The sequence below is a fragment of the Cataglyphis hispanica genome, chromosome 8, assembly GCF_021464435.1.
Source record: "Cataglyphis hispanica isolate Lineage 1 chromosome 8, ULB_Chis1_1.0, whole genome shotgun sequence".
In the NCBI taxonomy this organism is placed as follows: domain Eukaryota; kingdom Metazoa; phylum Arthropoda; class Insecta; order Hymenoptera; family Formicidae; genus Cataglyphis; species Cataglyphis hispanica.
This window is the reverse complement of record NC_065961.1, coordinates 1501897-1525404: the sequence shown is the minus strand read 5'-3', so window position 1 is coordinate 1525404 and position 23508 is coordinate 1501897. Positions and strand designations below refer to the sequence as shown.

Below are 23508 nucleotides of genomic sequence, written 5' to 3'. Positions count from 1 at the left end.
TTATTGGATATTTCTCTCTCTTACTCTCTTTCTTTCTCTCTCTCTCTCTCTCTCTCTCTCTCTCATTCTCTCTCTTTGTAAATTACTTGAAAATGTAGCATTATTTAATTACTATATTAATTTCCATGTTCAAATACTAATCATTAAATCTATGATCTCTCGATTAATCCGCAAATTTACAATATCCTCGACTTGGGAAAATGATTCGCATATACATCTACCATATAAATCAATTAAAATCATCACGATTATTACTGCAAATTTAATGGTATATCACTGTATGTTGCTAATGGAAATTATTATTTAACAGCTGAATATTGCGGTATAAATGCAAGGATTTTTGATCAACGCATGGTTTGATATACTTTAAACGATGTTTAATAACCGAATGTCTGATTATTAGCGATATTAAACAATCAAGTTTCCAAGTTATATAGTCTACTCTATTACTCACATTTATCATCCATAATATTATCCATATTTTTATGTTTATGTTGCAAATGTAGACGCAGTAAAGCAAAAGGAGTAAAATGCGCAGACGACTCTTAAATTCTCGCCAATATGAATTTTTAATTTTCCTGTACTTTACGACCGACTCATTAAAATATGGCAGAGGAAGATAATAGGGAAGAGAAGGGAGGGAGGGATGAGGGAAAGAACGGAAGCCACGGCCTCGAAGGCGGAAGCGCAAAAGGCGAATGTATAGAGCCTCGGGGAATCCCCAGCGGAGTTATATTTTTCTCCAAGAGCACTTCTCCTACTATGTAGCGCGATTGCTCCGAGATATGCGATTACGCGAATTTATTGGTGTATAATATCTCGCGGGTTGCGAAAAGAGAGAAAGAATCGATCCGCTTATATATAAGTTCGAAATTGATACACGGAATTTTCACCACTTTGTTTTTCCGTTGAACAATATTTCAAACAAAGCCAATCTGCCAAAAGTCGTTTCGCCAAATCATTAAGTATTTTTATATAGAATATTATATTACACAAAGATCAGAAAGAAAAGAAGAAAAAGGGAGAGAGAGAGAGAGAGAGAGAGAACATAAAAAAAATTAAGAACTATTAAATTTCTTTTTAAATTTTTGTTTGTTCATTTATATTTGCCACATACAAAAGCGAGAAGGGATGACAATAATAGAGTGACGTGACAGTGAAATGATTTTGAAAAGCTGATTGAAGGAACTAGCATGAGCAATGGACATTTATAATACAATATTTGTTGGCAAAAGTGGTTGGTGCAGAAACCGACTGAGTTACGACGGGTTATAAATTCTGAATATTAGAGTTCTGACCTGTCCTCTCTTCTCTACCTCTTTCGTCCGCACTCTACTTATCCCAACCTTCTCCTCCATATAATGGGAAGAATCTTCTTCTACCTGCGCAACTCGACTTGACCCACTATTATATCGGGAGTCATACAAAAATATGATCTATATTTGACCGGTGTATACAAAGACACCCAGTATAAAAGAGCAAACTCTTTATATGTGTATATATATGTGTGTTCGCGTGCGTCTCGTATTCTGTTTATTATGCACATAAAATAGAGTAGAATCCCAGCGCCTCAAGAAAAGTGAGAAAATGTATCGCTATGCAAACTGAATTCTTAACTCTTTCGAATCTAACGATCGTGAACTCAGTGTCTCTTTCTTTACAAATTTCATATAATTTACAATTATTTAAAAAATATTTCATTTATTATAAGTATGATATAATGCAAAATTGGCATTACATATATTTTGTATATTTTCTATTATAAATGTAAATAAATATATTTTAAATAACAGTTTTGTAATATATTTTTTATATATATTATCTATTTAACAAAAAAACATGATACTTTCTCAAGTGTGAAGTTTTTAATTCAAAATAATTTTCAATAAAAATATTTCTATTTACATTCATTATAAGTCTCTATTATAAGAGCTAAAAATAATATATTGTGCAATAATAAGAAGTGACATTTTATTCTTTAGTCAATCATGAAAATGTATTATGCGATACCCTCTTTAATTGAATCAGTAAAAATGTTAAAGTATTGATAATAGATTTCACCAAAAGCAGTAAGTATTTCATTAATCTTCAGTAAAAATATTTTACTCTTCCACCTTATCACATCAATTATGCTGTAATAATAAGATTTCATTAAAAAATTTGTAACAATTACACATATTTACAAGATATAATTTTTAAAGTTCATTTCTAGCCTTTTATTTTAAATTGCTATATTTCAGAAGTCCTTACAAGATGTCTGAAATGTATAAAACACATATAATTAATATTCAAAAATTTAGAATTATATATATATTATACTTTTTTACTCTTAAGATATTATAAATAAAAAACAAACATACTATTGATCAAACTCGAATATGTTATTAACACAAAATATATTGCTATAAATTTATCTCTCATACATATAGTAATATTATAATATATAAGACGCATACATTTTAAAATATCATTGAATGAAATAACCACTGCTATTATCTGATAATATATTGATCCCATTAAAGAGAGTACATAATTTATTGATACAATATGATTATAAAGAAGTAAATTTACTTACCATTTTCCTCATTGTCGATTAATGCCTCTGATATTCTACTCCAATTGCCACTGTCCAATTGTCCAAACATCCAATTATCTAATTGTCCAACTAATTCTAGCTGAAAAAGATTTATATAAATATAATTTTTTTAAATGCATGTAATTATAAACTTTTTTTCAGAAATTTTATATTTATAGTCAACAAGAAATATTCTCGTATATTTCTATATATTTATTTCATAAATTTTTTGTTACAACATATTTACTCACCTTATTACTGATTCCTTATAACCTCTTTGATGCAATGTTTGAATGCTTTTCGAATAAATTTATTCACATGAATACGAATACAATTACAAAAATCACTCCCGACATTTATTCAAATTTTACAGATTTTAACGATAAGTTTTTAAGATAAAGCGGTACCTTCACGACGAATCACGAACACGTTATCGAAAACGAATTCAGGTAATCGAGCGATTATCCAACCATGATTATATAATTAAGCATCAACGTATTTCACACTCAATCTGAAATATTACGCGCGATACTTATCCTTTTCTAATGTATATTTACACGCGCGATTTGATCTTGAAAGAGTAATGTAGCGGAGACACCGGTGTCGGTGTTTACTTGTGACGTCACGACGTTCCACGTTCCACTCGACATTCGTAATTGTTCGTAGGATCATTTCATCCTTGTCGTTTACCCAATTCTAAACAAGGACATGATGCTCGAGATGATGCTCGTGAGTGTCGAGTGTTCCCAAGTGAAATGTACGTATGTGTGTGTGTGTATTATTGTTAATGCGAGGAATTTGGAAAAGCGACGATAAACTATCACGAATCGACGCGAGATAATACAACATACGCAATCACTGATCGCTTCTCGTATGCGAAATAACACGTACACATTATACCGCGCACTTCGAATGTACATACTTGCTTCGAAACAATCTCGCTACTACAGCGTTTATTTACACGCGAGATATACATGTCGAGAAAGAGAGAGAGAGAGAGAGAGAGAGAGAGAGCGCGACAAGTACGCGAGCCGAGCTCCATGTTTGCGCGGGACTATTCGGAACTGAAGACGACCGAGTCAACCCGAAGATACACGAAGTGCGCGGCGCGTCGAACGATCGACCGCGATCAAAACATTATTGACACAACTTTTATTTTATTACGCATACCAAACGACATTACGCTTTCTCGGACGATTCGATTGTTATAGTTCTGCCATATAATCTATAGTGGAATATCTCTGTGACAGCGTTTTCGCCAGGTTATATCCGTTTTTATATGTATTACATTCATATATATTCGTGTAACGCTTTCTCGACTGCGTCGGTTCCATTCCACGTTTCCCTTCGTCAATGCTCGTGAATTTGCATACGCGCAAAAGATCACACGTAAAAAAACCGTTGAACTATTCTCTCCTCTCCGAGTGCGTATGTCGATAGATATATCAGGAATGTCGAATTGTGCTTTTGAACGGCGTATTAATCAAAAGATTCGTAATAAGTATTGAGTGCTCTTTTCGATTTAAATTGCGATTGGACAGGAGGACAGTCTACGATTATCTGAATAATTAGTTGAACCGCTAACCGCGAACGCTCGATTATTCGCAAGCCATCTTGTAAAGTTTGACTATATTTAATAATCGGTACGACGCGCTGTTTTAAACGAGGTTCAGTGAATAATTAATTAACAAGTAGATGTAATTTATATGTTTTTCAGAAGTGTCGATAGTTAGTATGTTTAATTATGCAACGGAAATTGTGCCTTGGATGGAGCAGTTAGCAACGGAAACGATACGAGAGTCTTTGTGTGGTGAGTTAATTATATTTATTATGCTTGAATGATTGAATCATTATTTATTCCCGATGATCTCATATTATAATAATAATATATAGCAATTAATAAATACATATTGTAGATAGAGTAGACAGAGAAAGAGAAAGAAAAAGAAAGAAGGAGCGAGAGAGAGAGAGAGAGAGAGAGGAAAAAGGAATATAGATAAATAAATAATAAACATAGTTTTATTATTTTATATGACTTCTGTAAGAAAATTTAAGAAAGTTATATTTATGTATCTTAAAAGAGACAACGTTTGTGAAAATCTATGACTTCTTTTTCTTGCAGATTTAATATCCTGATTACTGATAAAGTATCGTTTATATACACGTCTTGCCGAGACACTATTTAACTTGCGATTGTTAATCCGTCACAAACACAAAGTGTTACGTTATAATATAGTATAGTTATAATATGATAGCGTAGCGTTAGCTAAGGTTTTAAAAAGAAGAAGAAATATAACATGGATATTATACGGGTGCCCTTCTTTTTTCTCTGTCTCTAAGATCTAAAAATCCCTCGACTGAAAGCGCTACTATTTTGCATGTATATATAGGGTGTCCCTAATCAACAATCATCGCTTCTCATCAAATATGTGAGAAAGAAAGAGATTTGAAATATATGCAGATGAAATAGTGTTTTACCGTATGATGATTAAAATTAATATATAATTCATAAATTCAATAATACATCTCATCTTTAAGAGAATATTTGAATGTTTCTTGCTCGAATAGCTTTTGGTCTTTAAGCAAAACGTTAAATAGATCCCTCTACTCCTATTTTATTATACTATTGTTTTATTTGTGCAAAATTAATCAAAAATAAAATAAAGTTGTTTTATTTCCACAAAGATATTTTGCTTGCTTATATATTTTACATTATTTTATATATAAATATGTTTAATATTTAAATTAGTTAATAAAAATTACTTTAAAAATTTTTTTATTATATTTACATATGTATAATTTTTTTTTTTGCTCATGTAACATTATCGAAAATAAATTAAAATGATTGATCCATGACACCCTATATGTATATATGAGAACGCTGAGATGTTTGTACAACGAGCTTGCTATTCTTTTATTAATTAAAGTCCTATTCTTTGATCTTAAAAGTTCGTGTCGGCAAATAAAAGAAACTGTCGATTTTCCGGACCAATGCTCGATTGCACAGATCTCGAAGAGAGTTCTCTGCTTCTTCGTGGAATCGTTTTTCTTTTATCCATCTGTGACCGAAAAGAAATTAATGTCACGCAAGAATGAAGGAATTATGAGTGCAAAGTTGAGAGAGTATAATGTAGAAATAAATGTTGAAATAATTATTTATTTAGATAATAATTTTATAATTTTGATGCGGAATATTTTGATGTACACTAAAATTTTTTTATCTATTTTTTTGCGAGAACATATTAATAAGTCAGCTGTGAATTTGATTTGATACGGGTTTGTCTCTCTCAAAAGAAAAAAAAAAACTTGCGAAAAACGGACATATGCAACTGTGATCAGAGTATGGCTAATCGATGATTTAGATGTTCTTTTAAGAAAAACTAATGATAGAAGTAAAGCGAGACGAGTAACGAGATCATGATGCTCGATAAGTTCTGACAAGCGCAATTGCGCCTTTCGAGCGGTGCTCGTTTAGACTGAGCATTTCCACAGAGCTGTTCCTTTCTTTTGTTCGACGAGCTTGCGTAACGACTAAAGTTTCCGCCGATCGCGCTTTTCTTGACGATCTTCCGGCGTGAGACTCGCGATTTGGCCTCTTTGATATCACTCGCTGTTACCAAGTATCGGAAGTAATAATGACTCATTAAGCTTCAACGAGCGAGTAAATAATGCTGGTAGAAGTTCGTTATGGAAGTTTATGAAATAATACTACGTTAATGGGAGAATTTTTATATATATAAGTAAATGATTATCGATCATATTATGTTGCATTAGTGAAATTTTTTATACTTTACAGAAATAATTTCTGAGCCATCGTAATTAGAGAATAAAAATAGATATTGCAATATCTTAAAAGTATACATATTGCAAGTAATAAATTTCTTGAAATAATTTACGCTCTACGTATTTTTGTTGGTAAAAAAATATAAAGTATAAAATATTTAAAAATTAAAATTTTTAATATATTTTTTATTTGCATTTTTATTTGTATTTATAAAAAAATTTTTATTAAAATTGATTTTTTTTTTAAATGTATATGAAAAGAGTAAGCTTTTTTTCAATTTAAAATTCTACAAAATGTATTTTATTTAAAGAAGTTTGTATTATTTGATTTACTTCACGATATATAGATAAGTTTAATTTAAAAAAAAATAATTAAAAAATAAGTTTAATTAAAAAAAAATAATAATAAACTTAGAAAAACAATCAATTTTTTAAAATATTTATACGAAGTTGAGAAAGATAGAGAAAAGTTTGTAAAAAGTTTTTTTTATGTATTTTCTGCTTTTTATTTGATATCAAATACAAGCAAATTTTGTAGACACAAAGAATTTCTTAAGAACAATTAAATGATTTTCTTTTTCATGCAAACTTATCACGCATTTCTGAATTAGACATAGAGCCGTAGATCGTGGATACAAATCACGTGAGCATGCTTCCTGACGCGGAACTAATAGAGGTACAACAAGGTGGGCAAACAGTAGCGAAGGTTCTCCTGATTGCAACGAATTAGAGTGTCCCATGTAGCGATTTGGAGCAGGCGGGGCAACGATGTGGTCTAGATGAACCCTGGCAAACCTACGAGTGTGGTCACCTTGTTTTGTTCAGACCGTAGAGAATGCGACGGGTGCTAGTCGAATGCAACGGTTAATTGTTCGGTTTCTATAACGCGCAGTTCTAACTTGGAGCGAGCGCAAACTCGCAGCTGCAAAACTTAACGCTATCGTCTGGATTTTACAGAAAGTTTGCATTGTCGAACTACTTTTGTAACGATACTATATACAAATACATAGATATAATATGTTAATATCAAAACATTCCTCTTATAGATAACAGAATTTATGAAAAAAGAATTATATAAGACAAAGATGTATTTAATAAATAATTGAATTAAATAATATTATATCTCTTGTCATCATCGTTAGCATTATATCACGTATATATACGTTGATATTTTCAAAAATAATTTTGCATGTTTATTATAAAGGAATTAGGATTTGGAGACACAAAATATGTTCATTAATTCATTAATTATCTGTGCGCATTTTGCTTTATCTTAATTTCTTAATTATGTGGCATTTGACAGAAATTGCAAGATTTGAGCTTTGGCACGCGAAAAATAATGTCAGAGAACCAAATAGTGAGACGATAATCAAAATAAAATACAAAACCGACATTGTGCTGCTCATGTTCGTGAAGATGATCAGTCCGCTCCAATGGTGCGTTTCACTGCCCACAAAAAATAAATAAATAAACACGAATAAATAAAAAGTAGCATGCATATACGAGCATCGAGCAATAACGACTAGAATTTGTTAGTGCAGATATTTGTTCGCGTGACATTTCGGGAAATCGAAATATATTTGCACGAAAATTAATTACTTTTTCATGAATATCGTGAGCATTTATTGCTCACAAATATTGTACGATTGTAACATTGGATACGTTGAAATTGATTATATAGTAATCTTGGTCATATCGAAATATCTGACATTCGGATGAAATAAATCAATAACGCGTATTTATACTAAATATGGTTTTGGGAAAAAATTAATTAAACGTATTTTATAAACTTAATTGTCTTAATTGTTGCTATGCATTATTTGACAAGCCAACATGTTGGCATGCGTATATTCATAAAGTTATAATTAATAGCAACGATTATAATTCTATTTACTCATTGTTGTCATAATATAACCAACTACTTAAACTTCGTAGATTGTTTTTTAAAAAGTTATGCAAACTCTGCATTTATGAGTATTAAGTTTGAATAATCGCTTTTACCGGTTAACATAAAGTCGTATCTATCTTTTTAACTTTCATTTTAAGTGGTTCGCGAGTATACGAAAATAGCAGTATCCTCTTGAATTACCCGCACATGGGAGGAAACGGAAATCCCATTATTCTGCCAGAAGCGTTTAGCCGCGCGCAACAGAAGATAAATGAAACCAAAATATTGGGACAAGTTTGACAAAGGAGGTAGAAGTCTTATTTTGCAGTATCGCATTACATACTGGGAATACTTTGCAAAAATGTGTCTGTGTGCAATTATAATCATCGAACAAAAACGTACACATACACATATTTTGCATACATGCATCTTATACATTTATGTATATATATATATATATGATTAGAGGAGCAAAATTAATACATGAAAAGGAATAGAAAGAAAAATAATGGAATAAGAAATAATGGAATAGGAATACATTTTTTTACTTTATTACTTATTTACCATCAGTTTTCTTATTTATATTAAAAAATGTTATATTTAAGAGAAAATGTTATAATTTACCGGCATTAAATGGAATTTATATTGCTTTTGTTATTTCTAAAAAGATTTGATTTGATTTACTTTATATTATATAACAACGTTAAATAATTACCTCTTTGTTTGATGCGCGCGCTTGTGTTATTATATAAAATTTATTTTATAAAATTTTATTACAAATAATTATATTGCAATTTATGTGAGTTGATATAACGAGGTTATTTTATATAGAAATTCAATTATTTAAGAGCAATAAATAGCTATAAACAATTAATTATTGCTTATGCTTTCACATTGCACACGTTATCTATTTTTAATCCATTATAAAATTTTAATTAGGTATTACAGCGTTAATTAATGACGACTGATGGACATTAACGATTAGTCGAGCATGTTTGATGAATAGTGCAATATACTATTCTCAATACATTACGCTATGACTTTGTTGCAGTCTATTAATAACTATAATTATTAATATTATTATAATAATACTAAAATTTATAATGTGTATAATTAGTATTAATGGGAGTTATAATAATACTATTACTTATCTTTAATGGGTAATGTATCGCAAGTAATAATTGAATTAAATATCATACCTTATATTGATATCAATCAGGAAATACTAACTTTATGTTTATTTTTTTTTAATAAAATATTTTAATAATTAATGTTATTTTTTAGCAAAACAATAATCATAACAAATTATTTCTTATGAAATATCTGTTACTTTAGAAAAATATGAAAGTTTTATATATAAATTTTTTTCAAAATATTATTTTCTAATGTAATAAAAAAACATAGCACATATTTTTCTGTTTTAATGCCTACGTCAAGTTTTACATTATTAATATTTTTTTAGAAATCTTTGTTAATTTTTATTTTTTTTTAACATTCTTTACTACTTACTTTACTATTTACTTTATTACTTTATTTTAACACACTTCTAATAATATAAAAATAAAATACGATAATTACATCGCGCGTTTATAATTTTTCAAAGTGATAAATATAGTAAAGACACACCTTCTTTAAAATTTACTTTTTTATAGTTCTAGCGCTTTGCCTTAACATTCTATCTATTTCTTATTATTTTATTTGAATATTTCTTTAAATTTGCAAGATGAAGTTCTCGTGGGATTAGGATAGTAGAATAGTTATATGCGTTGCGCTCGTAGCACCGCGATAGCATAATAAAGGGGGTGTATGATTTCAAAGATGGAACAAAAATAAATGGAAATACGGTATATCTCGCGTTGTGGAAAGCCGTTGTAAAGTGATATCGGTTGGTTTAACCCTCTCACTGTGTTCTCCCCTGCCTGCTTTCTTGCGATCTGCCAGCGCGAGGAGGATCGCATTCGTTATGACGGCGAAGCTATTCGAAATTCGATATGTGGAAAGAAGATTTAATATTTTGACAAGGGTCTTCCGGATCTGGCACATGCGTTATTGTGAATATTTCCGGCGTGTTGCGCGATCTATATAATCGATAGCGACATTGTTTTCTAAACGCTGCTCGTACTTACCTGCTCTAGATATCGTGTACCCACCTATGCTTTTGTAGTCGATAAAATATGGACGCCGGATGCGTAAAACAAGGATTTCTTTTCTATTCTATTCGAAATTCACGATTCACACGTTAGTTCGATTTTAATGTACACTCGAGTTGCATCTTTACTGACTCGTTCATTGTTCTTAGATTTAAAAAACGCGATCAAAATTTATAGATTCATAGCTGCTTGTTGGAATTATATGAAAACATATTTCATTAAAATTTAATAGTTTAATGTACATTAAACAAGATATATTAACAAGCATATTTTTTATAATATTTGATATATATTTAGTTTATGTGCTTTTAATTTAATTTATTATTCAATGCATTTCGCGATTGATATTTTGTTTTAATCATTCATTAATTGTATTTAAAATACAATAGATTTTATCCGAAATTAATATGAAATACTATTAACTAAAATATATGGTTTTTTTCAGAAATTAAACGAATTGAATGATTAAGAGCGTTGATATGAGTTTATATCCATTGTTGCCAACAATTTTCGTTTGTGTCGGTATTCGCGATTTGAATTTATTAGTCGTTTATAGAGCTTTAAAACGATTACCCACACAATACTAATTACCTCAAGTTTATGTATTCAGACAATGCGTATGCATACAAACAACGGCGCGCCACGACCAGAGTTTCGGAGGCTTGCGGGCATAGATCGATAACACTTTCTGGCGGAAACTGAGCTTAAGCGACTCAGCTAACAAGAGGAAATGAGTTACCATGGGCGAATACCTTTAGATCGGGAAAAGGGTTTTCTCTCGTCGTATTCGAGAGAGGTCCGAGGCGCACAGTCGTAGAAATGACGAAGGATTGTCTCCCCGCGGTCGGACGAGGAGGTTAAAGGAGATCGGAGTAGTCAAGGTGTCGGTTCACACATTACGCCATAATCCTGGTATACAGTGTACAGCAATGTTGGTCTGGGGTGTCTCGGGACGGAGGATACGGCGAAACCACATCGGGGCGTCTTAAGCTCTCGGCAGCTGGACGGCTCATGGACTTGGAAACGATTCCGCAGTGCGGTCGCGCAAGCTTTCCACATGACAATGCACACGATATTTAGTCTCTCACTTAGATATCTCACTTTTAACTGTGCAATAAGTTAGTTATAGTTGTCTTTCATAGTTTCGTCTGCATGCACACATACGGTTTACTTGAACGATCTTTATATCAAAGAAACGAAAACTGAAAACTCTCTCTTTACAGTTGCTTCTATAGAAAAATACTACGAATAATATATTGTTATTTATTAGATTATATATTATCATAAATAATATTGTTTAGTATTTTTCATGAAAATATTTAATGTCTTTATTCTAAAATATAATTTTTTTAATGCTGATTTTTTTTCTTTTATATAGATATTCATCTGGTAAATCTAGATTTTTTTTTTAAATTCAGAGTTAATCTTAATTATTCTTAATTATTGAATATTTTAAATGTTAGTAATGATTGAAAATCATTATTAATCTTTTAATAATCATTATAATCTTTATTTTTTTTTCTACAATATTTCTTTTTTTGATAATTATTAAAAATTTGATATGAAGAAAAAAAATTGCTTGAAATTAGTTAAAAAATATAATTTTACACTTAAAATTTATGATTGTGATTTAACAGTGATTTAACATTTATTTAATATAAAATATTTATACAATAAAATTGTTAATATAAAATAATTTTCTAGTTAAAGATCTTCTTTTGATATTATTGTTAAATCGCAAATTCATCAAAGAATCTATATTTTTGTAGTATTGTATTCTATAAGCTCTATCTCTGTCTGTTTGTCTGTCCTCTCTCTCTCTCACACACACACACACTGTTCATTCAATCAATCACTGACTTTGCGATATTCACGCATCGTGATACAATTTATTCCCCTTTTCTTCTTAACGAGTATTACAGACCCAGTGACCGCTATCCTCGTTTATCGTAGTTTCTCCCTAGCCACCTTTTTGTGGCCATATTTTTTCTTGCTTAGGAAGAACGCGTTTTCGTGGAGCTACGACAGGTTATTAGTTCCCATGGGAATGGGTATACGTCGACGTTTATGCACTCTACTCGCTTCAGATGACGAGAATAGCTTGTACATACATGCTTTTCGCAAAAATAAGCGTATCTATACATACTTCGTGTAACTTCGCGAGGCGAAGCAACTTTTGCAATTTACATTTTTCAAATAGGATAAGATTGATGCTATGAAGTTATTGCATAGATGCTCTATAATAAATTACACTTTATGATAAAATATATTATGATTTTTGGATTATGAAATATTCAAGAAAATGAAATTTATGAGTTTGGCTTAAAATTTTCTTTGCTTATTGATTATTGCTTATTACTTAGATAATTGTGAATTTTCTTTTTACTGTGACTTAAGTATACTTATCTGGAGTCGACAGAAAATATATGAGGGTGATTAATCTTGTTGAGCTTATTTATCGTTTTTCGTAACGACTTTTTCACCCACATAAGTTCCGGATTATAACCACTTTAATGGTTAGGCAATCGATATCGTACAGATCCATTTGATTGACTGTTCTAATTGGTTGCGATATGTATTTCTTATAAATGTTTATTCATTGACAAGTATAATAACATATATTCGCAAAGTGGACAATTGAAATAACTTGTTTCAACGTTAAAAAATGTTGGCAAATATGACAGGAAACAATGCAAAATGCTACTTGTTTACATAAAATGTTTTTCCATAAATATTCGAGGAATTTGCAAATGAATGTGCATTGGATAAACATTGTATTACCTTTGTAACATGAAACTATAATATAAAAACCATTTATGAGAAAGAAAAAATATGAGTTAATGTATTTTGCAATCAATCTGATGGGTGTAAAATATCTAAGTATGTATTCTATTTTGTTTCTAATTACAATAATTTTCAAGCGATTAATTTATCTTATTTTTTCGGCTAATTAGTCTGTGCAAATTATGAAATTCTAATTAGCGATTTAATTAAAGGTTTCTTAATATTTTAAAATTTGCAATATAAAATTTATAAGAAATTAAAAATTATTCTGCTTATTTTAATAATTTTTAATTTTTTTACTATATATATATATATATATATATATATATATATATATATATATAAAAGAATGTTAGAGTCTATATATAAATTTTTATCTACATATAATTCCGAGTGTGAATTTTTGTATTTGCAATCAAAAGTTTTCAGAAAATTATTTATAATTATTATTATAAGAATTTCCCTTGAATGGAGATATCCTCAAGAAAAGATATTTTTTACTATCAGCTAATATGCCATTCGTCTCTTCAAGACAAGGACAGGCGTTATTGTGGAGAGAGAGCTAATCACGGTCAAATAAAGTTTCCTGTGCTCCGAGAGATATCGAACGGAAATTTCAAATAATTGCTCGATGCGAAGGGTTCCCGGTTTTCTGCCGGGATAATCGCTAAGCCCACCCTTTTACCTCCTAAGCCTCAGCATAATCCAGGAACCGGTAAAGTTCCGTGAGGAAGGGGTTGAAAGAAGATGAAGGCGCGGAAAGGGAACGAGGGTAAATCGTGGATAGACTCAGGATGTGGCGGGCGAAAGGGAAGCGGGAAGGATATTGAAAGACGAGGGAAGACAAAAAGGACTCGGATGCGTTTAGCCTGGTCGCGGTCTTCTTCCCTCGCTCCAATTGGGCTTCAATAATTTGTGGATCCGCGTCCGGGTCCGCGCAAAACGAGAAGCGGGAGGGATAGGAAAATCGGTGAGAAAGAAAAGACTCTCCTGCGAGCACACGAGAGATACGCGAGGGAGTTGAAAAGTTTACACGCTTGGACGGTGATGTATGGAGATTGCGCGTGCGTGACTCGCTTAGTTCTCAGCTCTCTGTCATTCGGCTGATCTTCCTCGCGGCCGGCATCGCGCCAGTATGCTGATAACCACCCTCTATCATCGGGATACCGGAACGCGTACCGATACCTCCTTTTACGCACGCGTGCACGCAGCGGCCGTACATCAAAGACTTAGATTTTAATCTTCTGACTTATTGTTAATTTGATCTGAAATCCATTTCACATTGTTAATGAATTGAACTTTTATTTGTTCTATACATTTTGTTTTTAATCATCGAAATTTTATTTCTTTTTCTTAATTATTTATTAAATGAATTATTGATGCAATAAGGCGATTAAGCCATTCATAACAAGATAAAAATATACGAGACATAATATTCACTTATTTTTATATAATTTTTTACGTGAAGTTAAATTTGAGGAATTCTCTAATGAAATATTCGCTTTAAAGAACAGACAAGGATTGAAAGCGTGAATTATCACTAACTTGCAGAAAGTGATGATTTGAGTCGAGGAAAATTGGGCGGTAGACCTGTATGGTCTAGACAGGCACGTTCTGAAACTAATTTTGGCTAACTCAGGATTTCACTGTCGCGAGATTTATAGAACGATCTGCGAGAAGATTGAGTTTTAGGTGCTCATAAATTATTGAGCTTCGTCGGAAACGCGAACGTCGTGTGCATTCAGCGTTCTAATTATCACGTTACACGTACCTATCAGCTACCTGTCGGATACACTTTCTGTCTTGATTGAAATTAGTTCATTTGATGTGTGCGAAAAGAGCACACGTGACCATACGATGCATATAAAGTATAACGTTGAAGGATTTATATTAATCTATAATTTAAAAAATGCTCGAAATACATATTAATTAATAACATCTTAGAAATTTTATATAGATACCTTTTTATATAATTAATAAAAATTGTTTGTATTTTATTTGATTATATCTAACGCGATTACACGCGTTATCAAAAAAACGAGATTAGAAATTAATATTTTTATAATTATTTATTTGTCAATAATTTATAGCTTTTATTTGTGAGGCAACAATACAAGCGATAATAATTCGATATTGTAAAACAATTTTTTTACAAATTTTTTTACAATTTGTTTAATAAGAAAAATTATATGAAGCTTAGCATATTATTTATAGATACTTTTGAATTTGTATATATAAAACCCCTTGAAAAAAGGTATATTAAAAATTCCATAAAACGGAGCCAGGTTTAAATGAATTCGGTAAAGTAATTTCCGGGATAAAGCACTTCTCGGACTTGCATTTCCGTTTGTAAAATATTAAAAATCTTCAATAGATGAGTATTTATAAAAGCATATAAATATATATATCGTGCAGAATAATAAAATATAAAATCCTATAATCTTTCTTAATTTATTTTTCTATAAGAAGCTAACAATAAGCGGATTTTTATACGTTCTGTGTAGATTTAAAAAAGAAATATAAATTACAATTATATAAATTAAAATTTATAAGAAACATTATTACGACATTATTAAGACGAATTTATTATTATCTGTAAATATTCACTTTGCATTACTAATTCATTGCACAATTGTATTCATTTTCTGGTAAAGAAAAGCGAACATATAGCCATTAAGTTGACAATAGCCGTTCTGTATACCCGCATATTTTTTGTGCCAAAGAATAGCGATAATGAAAAGCCTTTAGTAATCATGGTGTTTATTCGTGCACTCATTGAGGGGAAGAACGAGCTGTCTCTAATTCGAGACTCAGAAGCAAAGGATTAATTGAAAGCAACAATTAATTTATGATGTTGAATTAACTTGCGACAACTTTGACAAACTACCAAGGGTGAAAGCTGAAGCGAACAGAGGGGCTATAAATAAAGACGCGACGGAGCGAAAGAACGAACTCGCGAATGACATGAAAAGTCGGGCGAAAATGGCTGGCGCGGTGAGCTTGCAATGAGAACGCCGAGAAAGGAAAAGGAAGAGAAAGAGATTCTTAAGCCCCGGGACAAGAGAGGACCATCATATCTTCGGCTCGAATTAGTCGTGCCGAATTTATTCCACTAACGCGCGACGCGGATCAATTTTTTAATCCTTACCGGAAACCGCGCATTATTCAGGAAATTATTTTAGGAATCAAATCTGACAGAAAAATCACATGAATTATTGCGGGTAGCATGTTTCGATATGGCGACCTAGTGTGGTATATGCAGAAAGTATGGCATATATTGACTTGATGATAATAATTACGAATTAATAAGTGAGATATTTTTGTTTGGAAAATAATTTATTGGAATTTCTACAATTACATTATTGTTACACAATTATATTGAAAAAAATCTTTTTTTTCTATTAACGAAAAATATATCAATTTAAATTTATGTTCTATTGTTAAAAAATTAAATTGGCATTGTTGTGTTGAAACATCCTGAAATATAAAATTAAATTTAAAATTTTATTTGTTAAAGTACGCGCATTGGCACTTATACATTATATTCTTCGTAGCTGGATATTAAATTTAAATTTTTAATTCTTAATTACTCTCAGGTCTCTGAGTAACTCTTAATTATTCCAATATAGACCTTTAATAATTCATTTTTGTCAGCATTTTATATGAGCATAGATATAAATAAATTTGTTCTATATAGAGAGAATATAATTGTTCAATATTCATATATTTTTTCCGCATAAAATATATAAATATAATAACGTGATAAAATAAATCCGTTTGGAACGAGAGTTAAGGAATATGCGTCATCGTTATCACCTGTCGATGATACGCCTCGTCGCGTCGCATATTTTCGCATTTGTTTAATGATCTATTCTAATCCTTAATATTCACCCGCAATCGGCACCGAGCCATTTACTCCATTTATAGGATGAGATATATCATCGATGATGACAGTCTGCCAGCATCCATGGCTATTCTCAAAGTCCACGTCTTCACGTTTAATCTATAATGATGATTATTATATTGATGAGTGCGAATGTGCAAACAGCATTTTTTTACATTATTCTATTTCATTATCATTCATAATGTCTGTGATTTATATATTTATTATTTTTATGATTTGATATTATTGAATGTGCAATAATATATCATTGACGTAATATTATAAATAATGTATAATATTACTCAATATAATAAGTGATACTGAAGAGCGAGAAGAAGATTGGAATATATTTTTTTTGTTTTATATACATATATTTTTATTAAACAAATAATAGAATAAAATTTTATCGTTGAGTTAAGAAATAAGGCAGATGTGTCTCAAATCTTTCATTCGACGTGTAGGCGAATAGTTCGATCAGTGTCGAACGATTTCGCGAGCAGATCTTCTTGCCTTGCCTTTACTACTTTGTCTCCATCCTACTGCTTTCCGCCTCGTTCCGCTGTTATAAAGTACCGTTCACCCGCCGACTCTTATCGGCGATTTCGCACGGAATCGATATAAACGCTATGTCGCCCGCGACGTGGATCGGCCTGCATCCAAGTTCATTTTGGTCAATGTACTTTTCGTTGCGCGTGATCCACATGCGATAACATGAGAATATTTTCTTCGCTGCGATTTTATTAATCTTAAACATAGCACATGCTTATATATATTTATGAAATATATTCATGTATTTTAGTATATACGGATTTTTTAATTATATTCTCTGTTTATTTATAAAATGAGAATCTAAATTTGCGAAATATCCGAAATATATTAACAGCATTTCTAAATATCCTCCACGGTGAATTCTCGCAATACTGCATTCTGCTGTTTACTATAGTGCGGAAATGGTATTATATCAGCAGTCCAGTCCCATCGCGCTAACCGCAATGGCATAGTTTACTGGAAATGCAGCTAATGTATTACGGTAATAACGTAGACGAAATGGTCTTTGGATAAACCATATGCGAATGATTGACAATCATCTGATGTATTTGATAAAAATATACTGGTAGAAATTTTAAATACTTTTTACATTGAAAATACAGCGCATATATATATATATATATATATATATATATATATATATATAATGAAAAATATAAAGAATATTAATAAAAGATAAGAATAAAATAATAATAGTAATGAAAGGATTACAGATAATAAATATAAAAACAATAGTTTTGAAATAAAAATTACGATGTTTTTTTTTAGTTCATATTCCGTTTAATTTCCGTAAAAAGAATGCAACAGCAATTATTAACCATAACTAATGTAAAAAACATTACAATTAATACAAAATTAATTTAGTGATTTAATAGAGATATAATCAAATTGCAAGTACACATGTAAATGCAATCTGATGCTGTTAGTTAGTTTAGCCAGTATGTATATTATCGAACTTCCGTGTGTATGTCTGGCTATCACTTCAGCAGACCGCTTCCATCGTACCGGAGATATAGGCAACGTATTAAGGTAATCACGTGGAGGAAATTGGGACATTCAGATTGAAGCGTTTGCGAATGATTGAGTCACGCAATATTCATGTCTCATCCGCACATAGAAAGCTCGATGATCAAACATGCGACGATAGATTAACGATCCCTTAAATTGCCTTGACGTACAAAAATATTTGTAAATAGTCCAAAAGTATTTTTCATTGATTTTATTGATTAATACGATAAAAAAATAATTTCAGGATAAGGAGAGAATATAAAAAAAGAGACAAATGATAGTCTAATAGTAATAGTAATCAAATCAACCTAATACAATTATAACACAAAAATTGTGGCTATTTTGAGATATTTTATTTAAAATTCAATTTTTTAAGTCAGAAATATATTATTCAGAAATTAAAATATTTTGCTTCCTTCCTTTTCTTCAAAATTCTTTAAATGATAATTATATATATTTTCGCATGAGACGTATGTCATATTTTAATCCGATCAACGTGTTCGGATAAACGCGGAATCCTATTATCCGTTTACAGAGAGGAGTAACGTTTTCATATTTTCCGGCTTTACGGGATGATACGAGCAAAATGCTTTTGTAGCTGCGAAGGAGGAGTGCTTGCTCTGCATCGGATAAGAGTGACGTAGATAGACGTTGGTAAGGCAAGAGTCTTCTTGTTTGTGCCCACCTTCTTTGACGGGTTACACGTATTATTTATTTATATTCATTTCGTATTAAGCGAGGTCCCGGGACATGATACATGAGAGAATTTTAAATTTGAAAAAAAAAAAACACGAGAATTTTCGAACATGCTCTCTCGCGAGTGTTGTAGAAAATGCGGAAAATATTTTGCGTCGTTACCGGACTAGAGAACATGCTGGATTAGTCTTTGATGCCGTGCGAGTTTACATTATCCTAGTACGCAGTAGATCGACATACACGATGTCAATATTGTCACTCTTTGATGCGAGCTGCATCCGTGTAGAACAAACTCGACGTAATAAAGAGCCGCAGTTTTTTTTTAAATTTTGCCAACAGGGAAGACAACCGTGTCCTTTTTGACATGAGATAATAAGAGTGGTATAGAGAAATCGCGCACCATCGTTTCAAAAGCAATTGTGTAACAAGAGACGTGCGCGCACACTCGACATCGATAAAAAGGTAATATTATAACAATGTCTGTTTCATCTATGAATTTGCTAGCATTCGGTATATGTGAAACTCGCCGGTTGCAAATGTAGATGTGCGCGAGTGCGGAAAATGTGAGAGTACGCCAACTTCTACCTTCGCCGGTTTGTCGAAACACAGTTAACTTCCTAATTAGACTCCGGCCGTAGTCTGAAGCGGGTTGTAAAAGCGGGACTCTCATTTTCCGAGACAATGAGGTATCTTCGTAAAATTTTCACAATGAATTAAGAACAACGCGTGTAAAAGCCGCTTGGTCAGTGCTGGTTCTGCAGTTTGCATGACCGGGTGCAAAATTCGTGCATAGGATGGATAATGAATGGATATAAAAAGGATGAACTTCTTTCTATCGAAGCTTTTACAAATTAATTAATTATACTTCAGCACAATCAATTTTTTTTTCTCTATTTCTACAGAGAAATTTTAAATCTCTAGATTGATCAAACTTTTGTGTGAAATTGTTTTTATAAAGTTAATATTATTTAAAAGAATATGTTCATATTACTTAGATTATTATTATATTACTTGAGATGTAAAGAAAAAGGGAAGTTCATGAAATATTTTAAAGATTTTAAAACTCTTCGTCGCGTGTGCAGCTCTTTTATATTGCTGTTCATCTTTCAAACAATTTTGAACATCGATACACTATTTTATTACGTCATCTTTTAATATGGGTTCCATTTTTTCAATAACATATAAAAATATAAAGAATGAATTGGTTGTCTTGGATGAGTAAGAAGACTCAAATTATAATAATTTACATAAATAATAAATATTCACATTTTTTGTACAATTTTATCTAAATTATGCGAATTATTCAAATTTTTAATTAAAAAATAATTAAAATTTACGCTATATTTCTGATATTTTTAAAAAATTTTTTAATTCTGATAATACATATAGTTTCATCTTTCATCTAACAATATTGTATTGATTCGATCATTTTTACGTAATTGTATCCGGTGTATCTCTTTCGTTTCATTCAGGATTGGCTTCACATTGAGTTATTTGCATGCGAGTGCACATTGCACTCACGCACCTTTAAAATAATGCTCGCGCACGTTTGAAGGCACACGGATCCGTGTACGTAACTTCTCTATTATTCTCCGCGTACAGTTTTCCCGGCCGTCTCGGTTACATCTCTTCCGCGATGCGTTGTGAGTTTTTCAACAAACTGTTCGTAATAAACCGACAATAATATTGCCGCTTCTCTCCACCGATCTCCGATTCTTCCATCGATAATGAGGGAACGGTGATTTTCCCGACGCGAAACAGACGCGAATGGAAAATTTTCTCGACAATTTGCCCCCGTGTGGAATTTCGGGCTTATAATTTATGAACGTGTGAACTTCACGCTGACTATATGTACGTGGCGGTATGCACGCGTGAACGAAGCTTGCATAATAGCCGTACAAACATATTCAATGAATACGCGGAGGCGTGATATACATGTTACTTCGGGATCATGCAGAATATTTCAAAATTAGAGATGTTTGTTACTGAGGTGTGCGCTGAAATGTTAAGAGAGGGAATGTTTTATACACTAATGTAAACACTCCAGAGTTATAACATAACACAAAAAAGGAATAAAATGATACCTTCTATTTTCAAACTACAGTGAAACAAATACTACTAACTAATAGATTATAAAAATTAAAAAATAGAATGTATAATTTTATTGCAAAATAAAATTTTTAATTAATGTATTATGGAATATAACAGAGATACAGGTTACTTTATTTCTATTTATACTCTTATATTTCTTCGACATCATTATCGCGAAAATCTAATAATCTATTTATTAATCAACTAGCGAATTGTATTCTGCAAAACTTAGTAAACATTAAGATTAGATAGAGAATAGCTTTGTTATTTATTCTCGCAAGTTGTATAGGCCACGTTTAACCAATATCTGAATTAATATGAACATTTATATGTCGCATTAGTGCGTAGATATTTTTTCTAAAAAATAGCGTGACGATACCTTGTTTCATAACTCAGCATCGGTCGCGAATCTTTTCCCGAAGCAAACCAAGCGCACACCAAGTTCATTCTGCATATAAAATGCAATCGTAAAGAATCTCACGTCTCGGCAGAGGCAGACACTTTGCACGTAGCTACGCAGTACTTTCCGAGATGTATCTCGCATATACTTCATAGCGGTCGATTGTGCAAGGGGCCAGGTATCAATTCACGAGAAAAATTAATGCCTCCCTTCCTTCCTTCCTCTTCTTCCTTCCGATCGAAAAGACGGAATGGCTGCACCTCGTGCGAGGTATTGGCAGGTATATGCTTGAAGAAATACTTGGAAGAAGTATTATTAATGCGCACTTATACATGCTTTATTATATTGAATATATGAAAATTATGATTCAATGAAAATAATATTTTATGTTTTATTGCCTTTCAAAAATATTTCAAAAAAGAAGAGTTTATTTATATATAATAATGTATCGAAAATTACAAAATTTATATTAATATTAATTCTCTTGTAGTTTGCATTTTGTTGAAGAAGAAATGGGAGTTCTGTCTAAAAAATCGATTTGGAAAAAAAGGAAATATCAGTTAAATCCATCTTACTTTCGAAAGATTCTCGAATAAATAATTCTTGCATGTGTCGATCTACTTATAAGGAGAATACAATCTCGAAACAGCTACGATAAAAATAAATTGCCATGCAATATTCAACAGAACATGTCATTGAAGTATAATTACACACTGCTTATAAAGTGAAATATTTGGATAATGTTCATGATTATCTTAGCATGTGCAACGCAATGGCTACGAAAATTTCCGTCTCTCAGCGCATGATGTGAAAACTAGGGAGCAAATGTTTGCATGATGCATTAAGTGCGACCGTATGAGATGGGACACACGTTGTCCATACTTTTTTATTATACTGCCGCATGCTTGTAAGAGTCATGGTCGTGGCGCAAGATGCGGACAGTTTGTTACATGGAGTTCCTTTCGAATGCGAAGAGGTGTGCATGAATTCTATATGAAGAGACCGTGGCGGTTTGCAGAGAGAGAGAACGGTGCGTCCGTTTCGCCAAGTTGCAAGTTGCAACGGTAAATTTACATCGGCTTCTTCTCACGGCATATCTCTTTCGATACTTCTCCAAACACTCAAGTCAGAGCCCGGCGTGACCTGTTTATTTGTGTACTTAATTTTATTGCATTCGATAAATTAACGATAAAAATATATAAATAAAAAAAAAGAAATTATATATACATATATATATATATATATATATATGTATATTTTAATAATCTAATCTAATTATAAATAACTGCTGAGACATAATTTCATGCTGTCTATTTTTGACTTGAAAAAAAAAAGAAAAAACACAATAGTGTATTATGTTCAATATATCTGATTGAAATGAAGATTCGGGGATCGAACTTGATTTGAAATCTTTTTTCTTAAATACTTAAACTTTTGATATTGACAATATAAAGTTTTTCAAAATCACCAATAGCCATCATGTTATGCCATTAGTATCAGAATTTTGACATTTATTCAAACTGATCAAAATGCGGCACATCTTCCAATACAAATATTTTCAATACTTTGACATAAACTCGATACCGAGTTCTCTTCGCGATTATTATGCATGTCATAATGCATTTTATATTTTCTTGTATACTTTATGAGATAACTCTCTAGAATACTTTTTATAGAATATATTTATTCTCCTACACACAC

General features: G+C 31.4%; 1 protein-coding gene and 1 long non-coding RNA gene across 3 annotated transcripts in view; one reads left to right on the top strand and one right to left on the bottom strand.

Annotated features, from left to right (window-relative positions):
- LOC126851428 (metalloproteinase inhibitor 3) overlaps window positions 1–23508 on the bottom strand; it is a 154852-nt gene that overhangs the window by 97803 nt on the left and 33541 nt on the right. Inside the window, exons 1-2 of one of the 2 annotated variants that reach the window (XM_050595396.1) lie at window positions 2827–3507; window positions 2576–2675 (exon numbers count right to left, since the gene is read on the bottom strand). The exons of the other annotated variant lie outside the window; for it this stretch is intronic. Of the exons in view, the coding sequence (XP_050451353.1) occupies window positions 2576–2645 (70 nt within the window). The 5' untranslated portion in view covers window positions 2646–2675; window positions 2827–3507. Of the gene's footprint in view, window positions 1–2575; window positions 2676–2826; window positions 3508–23508 lie in introns of those variants that run through there. 2 annotated transcript variants of the gene reach the window in all.
- Window positions 3735–5212, top strand: LOC126851442 (uncharacterized). The gene is made up of 4 exons (XR_007687669.1): window positions 3735–3837; window positions 4293–4385; window positions 4492–4615; window positions 4698–5212. It is a non-coding gene; the product is annotated as an uncharacterized LOC126851442 (long non-coding RNA).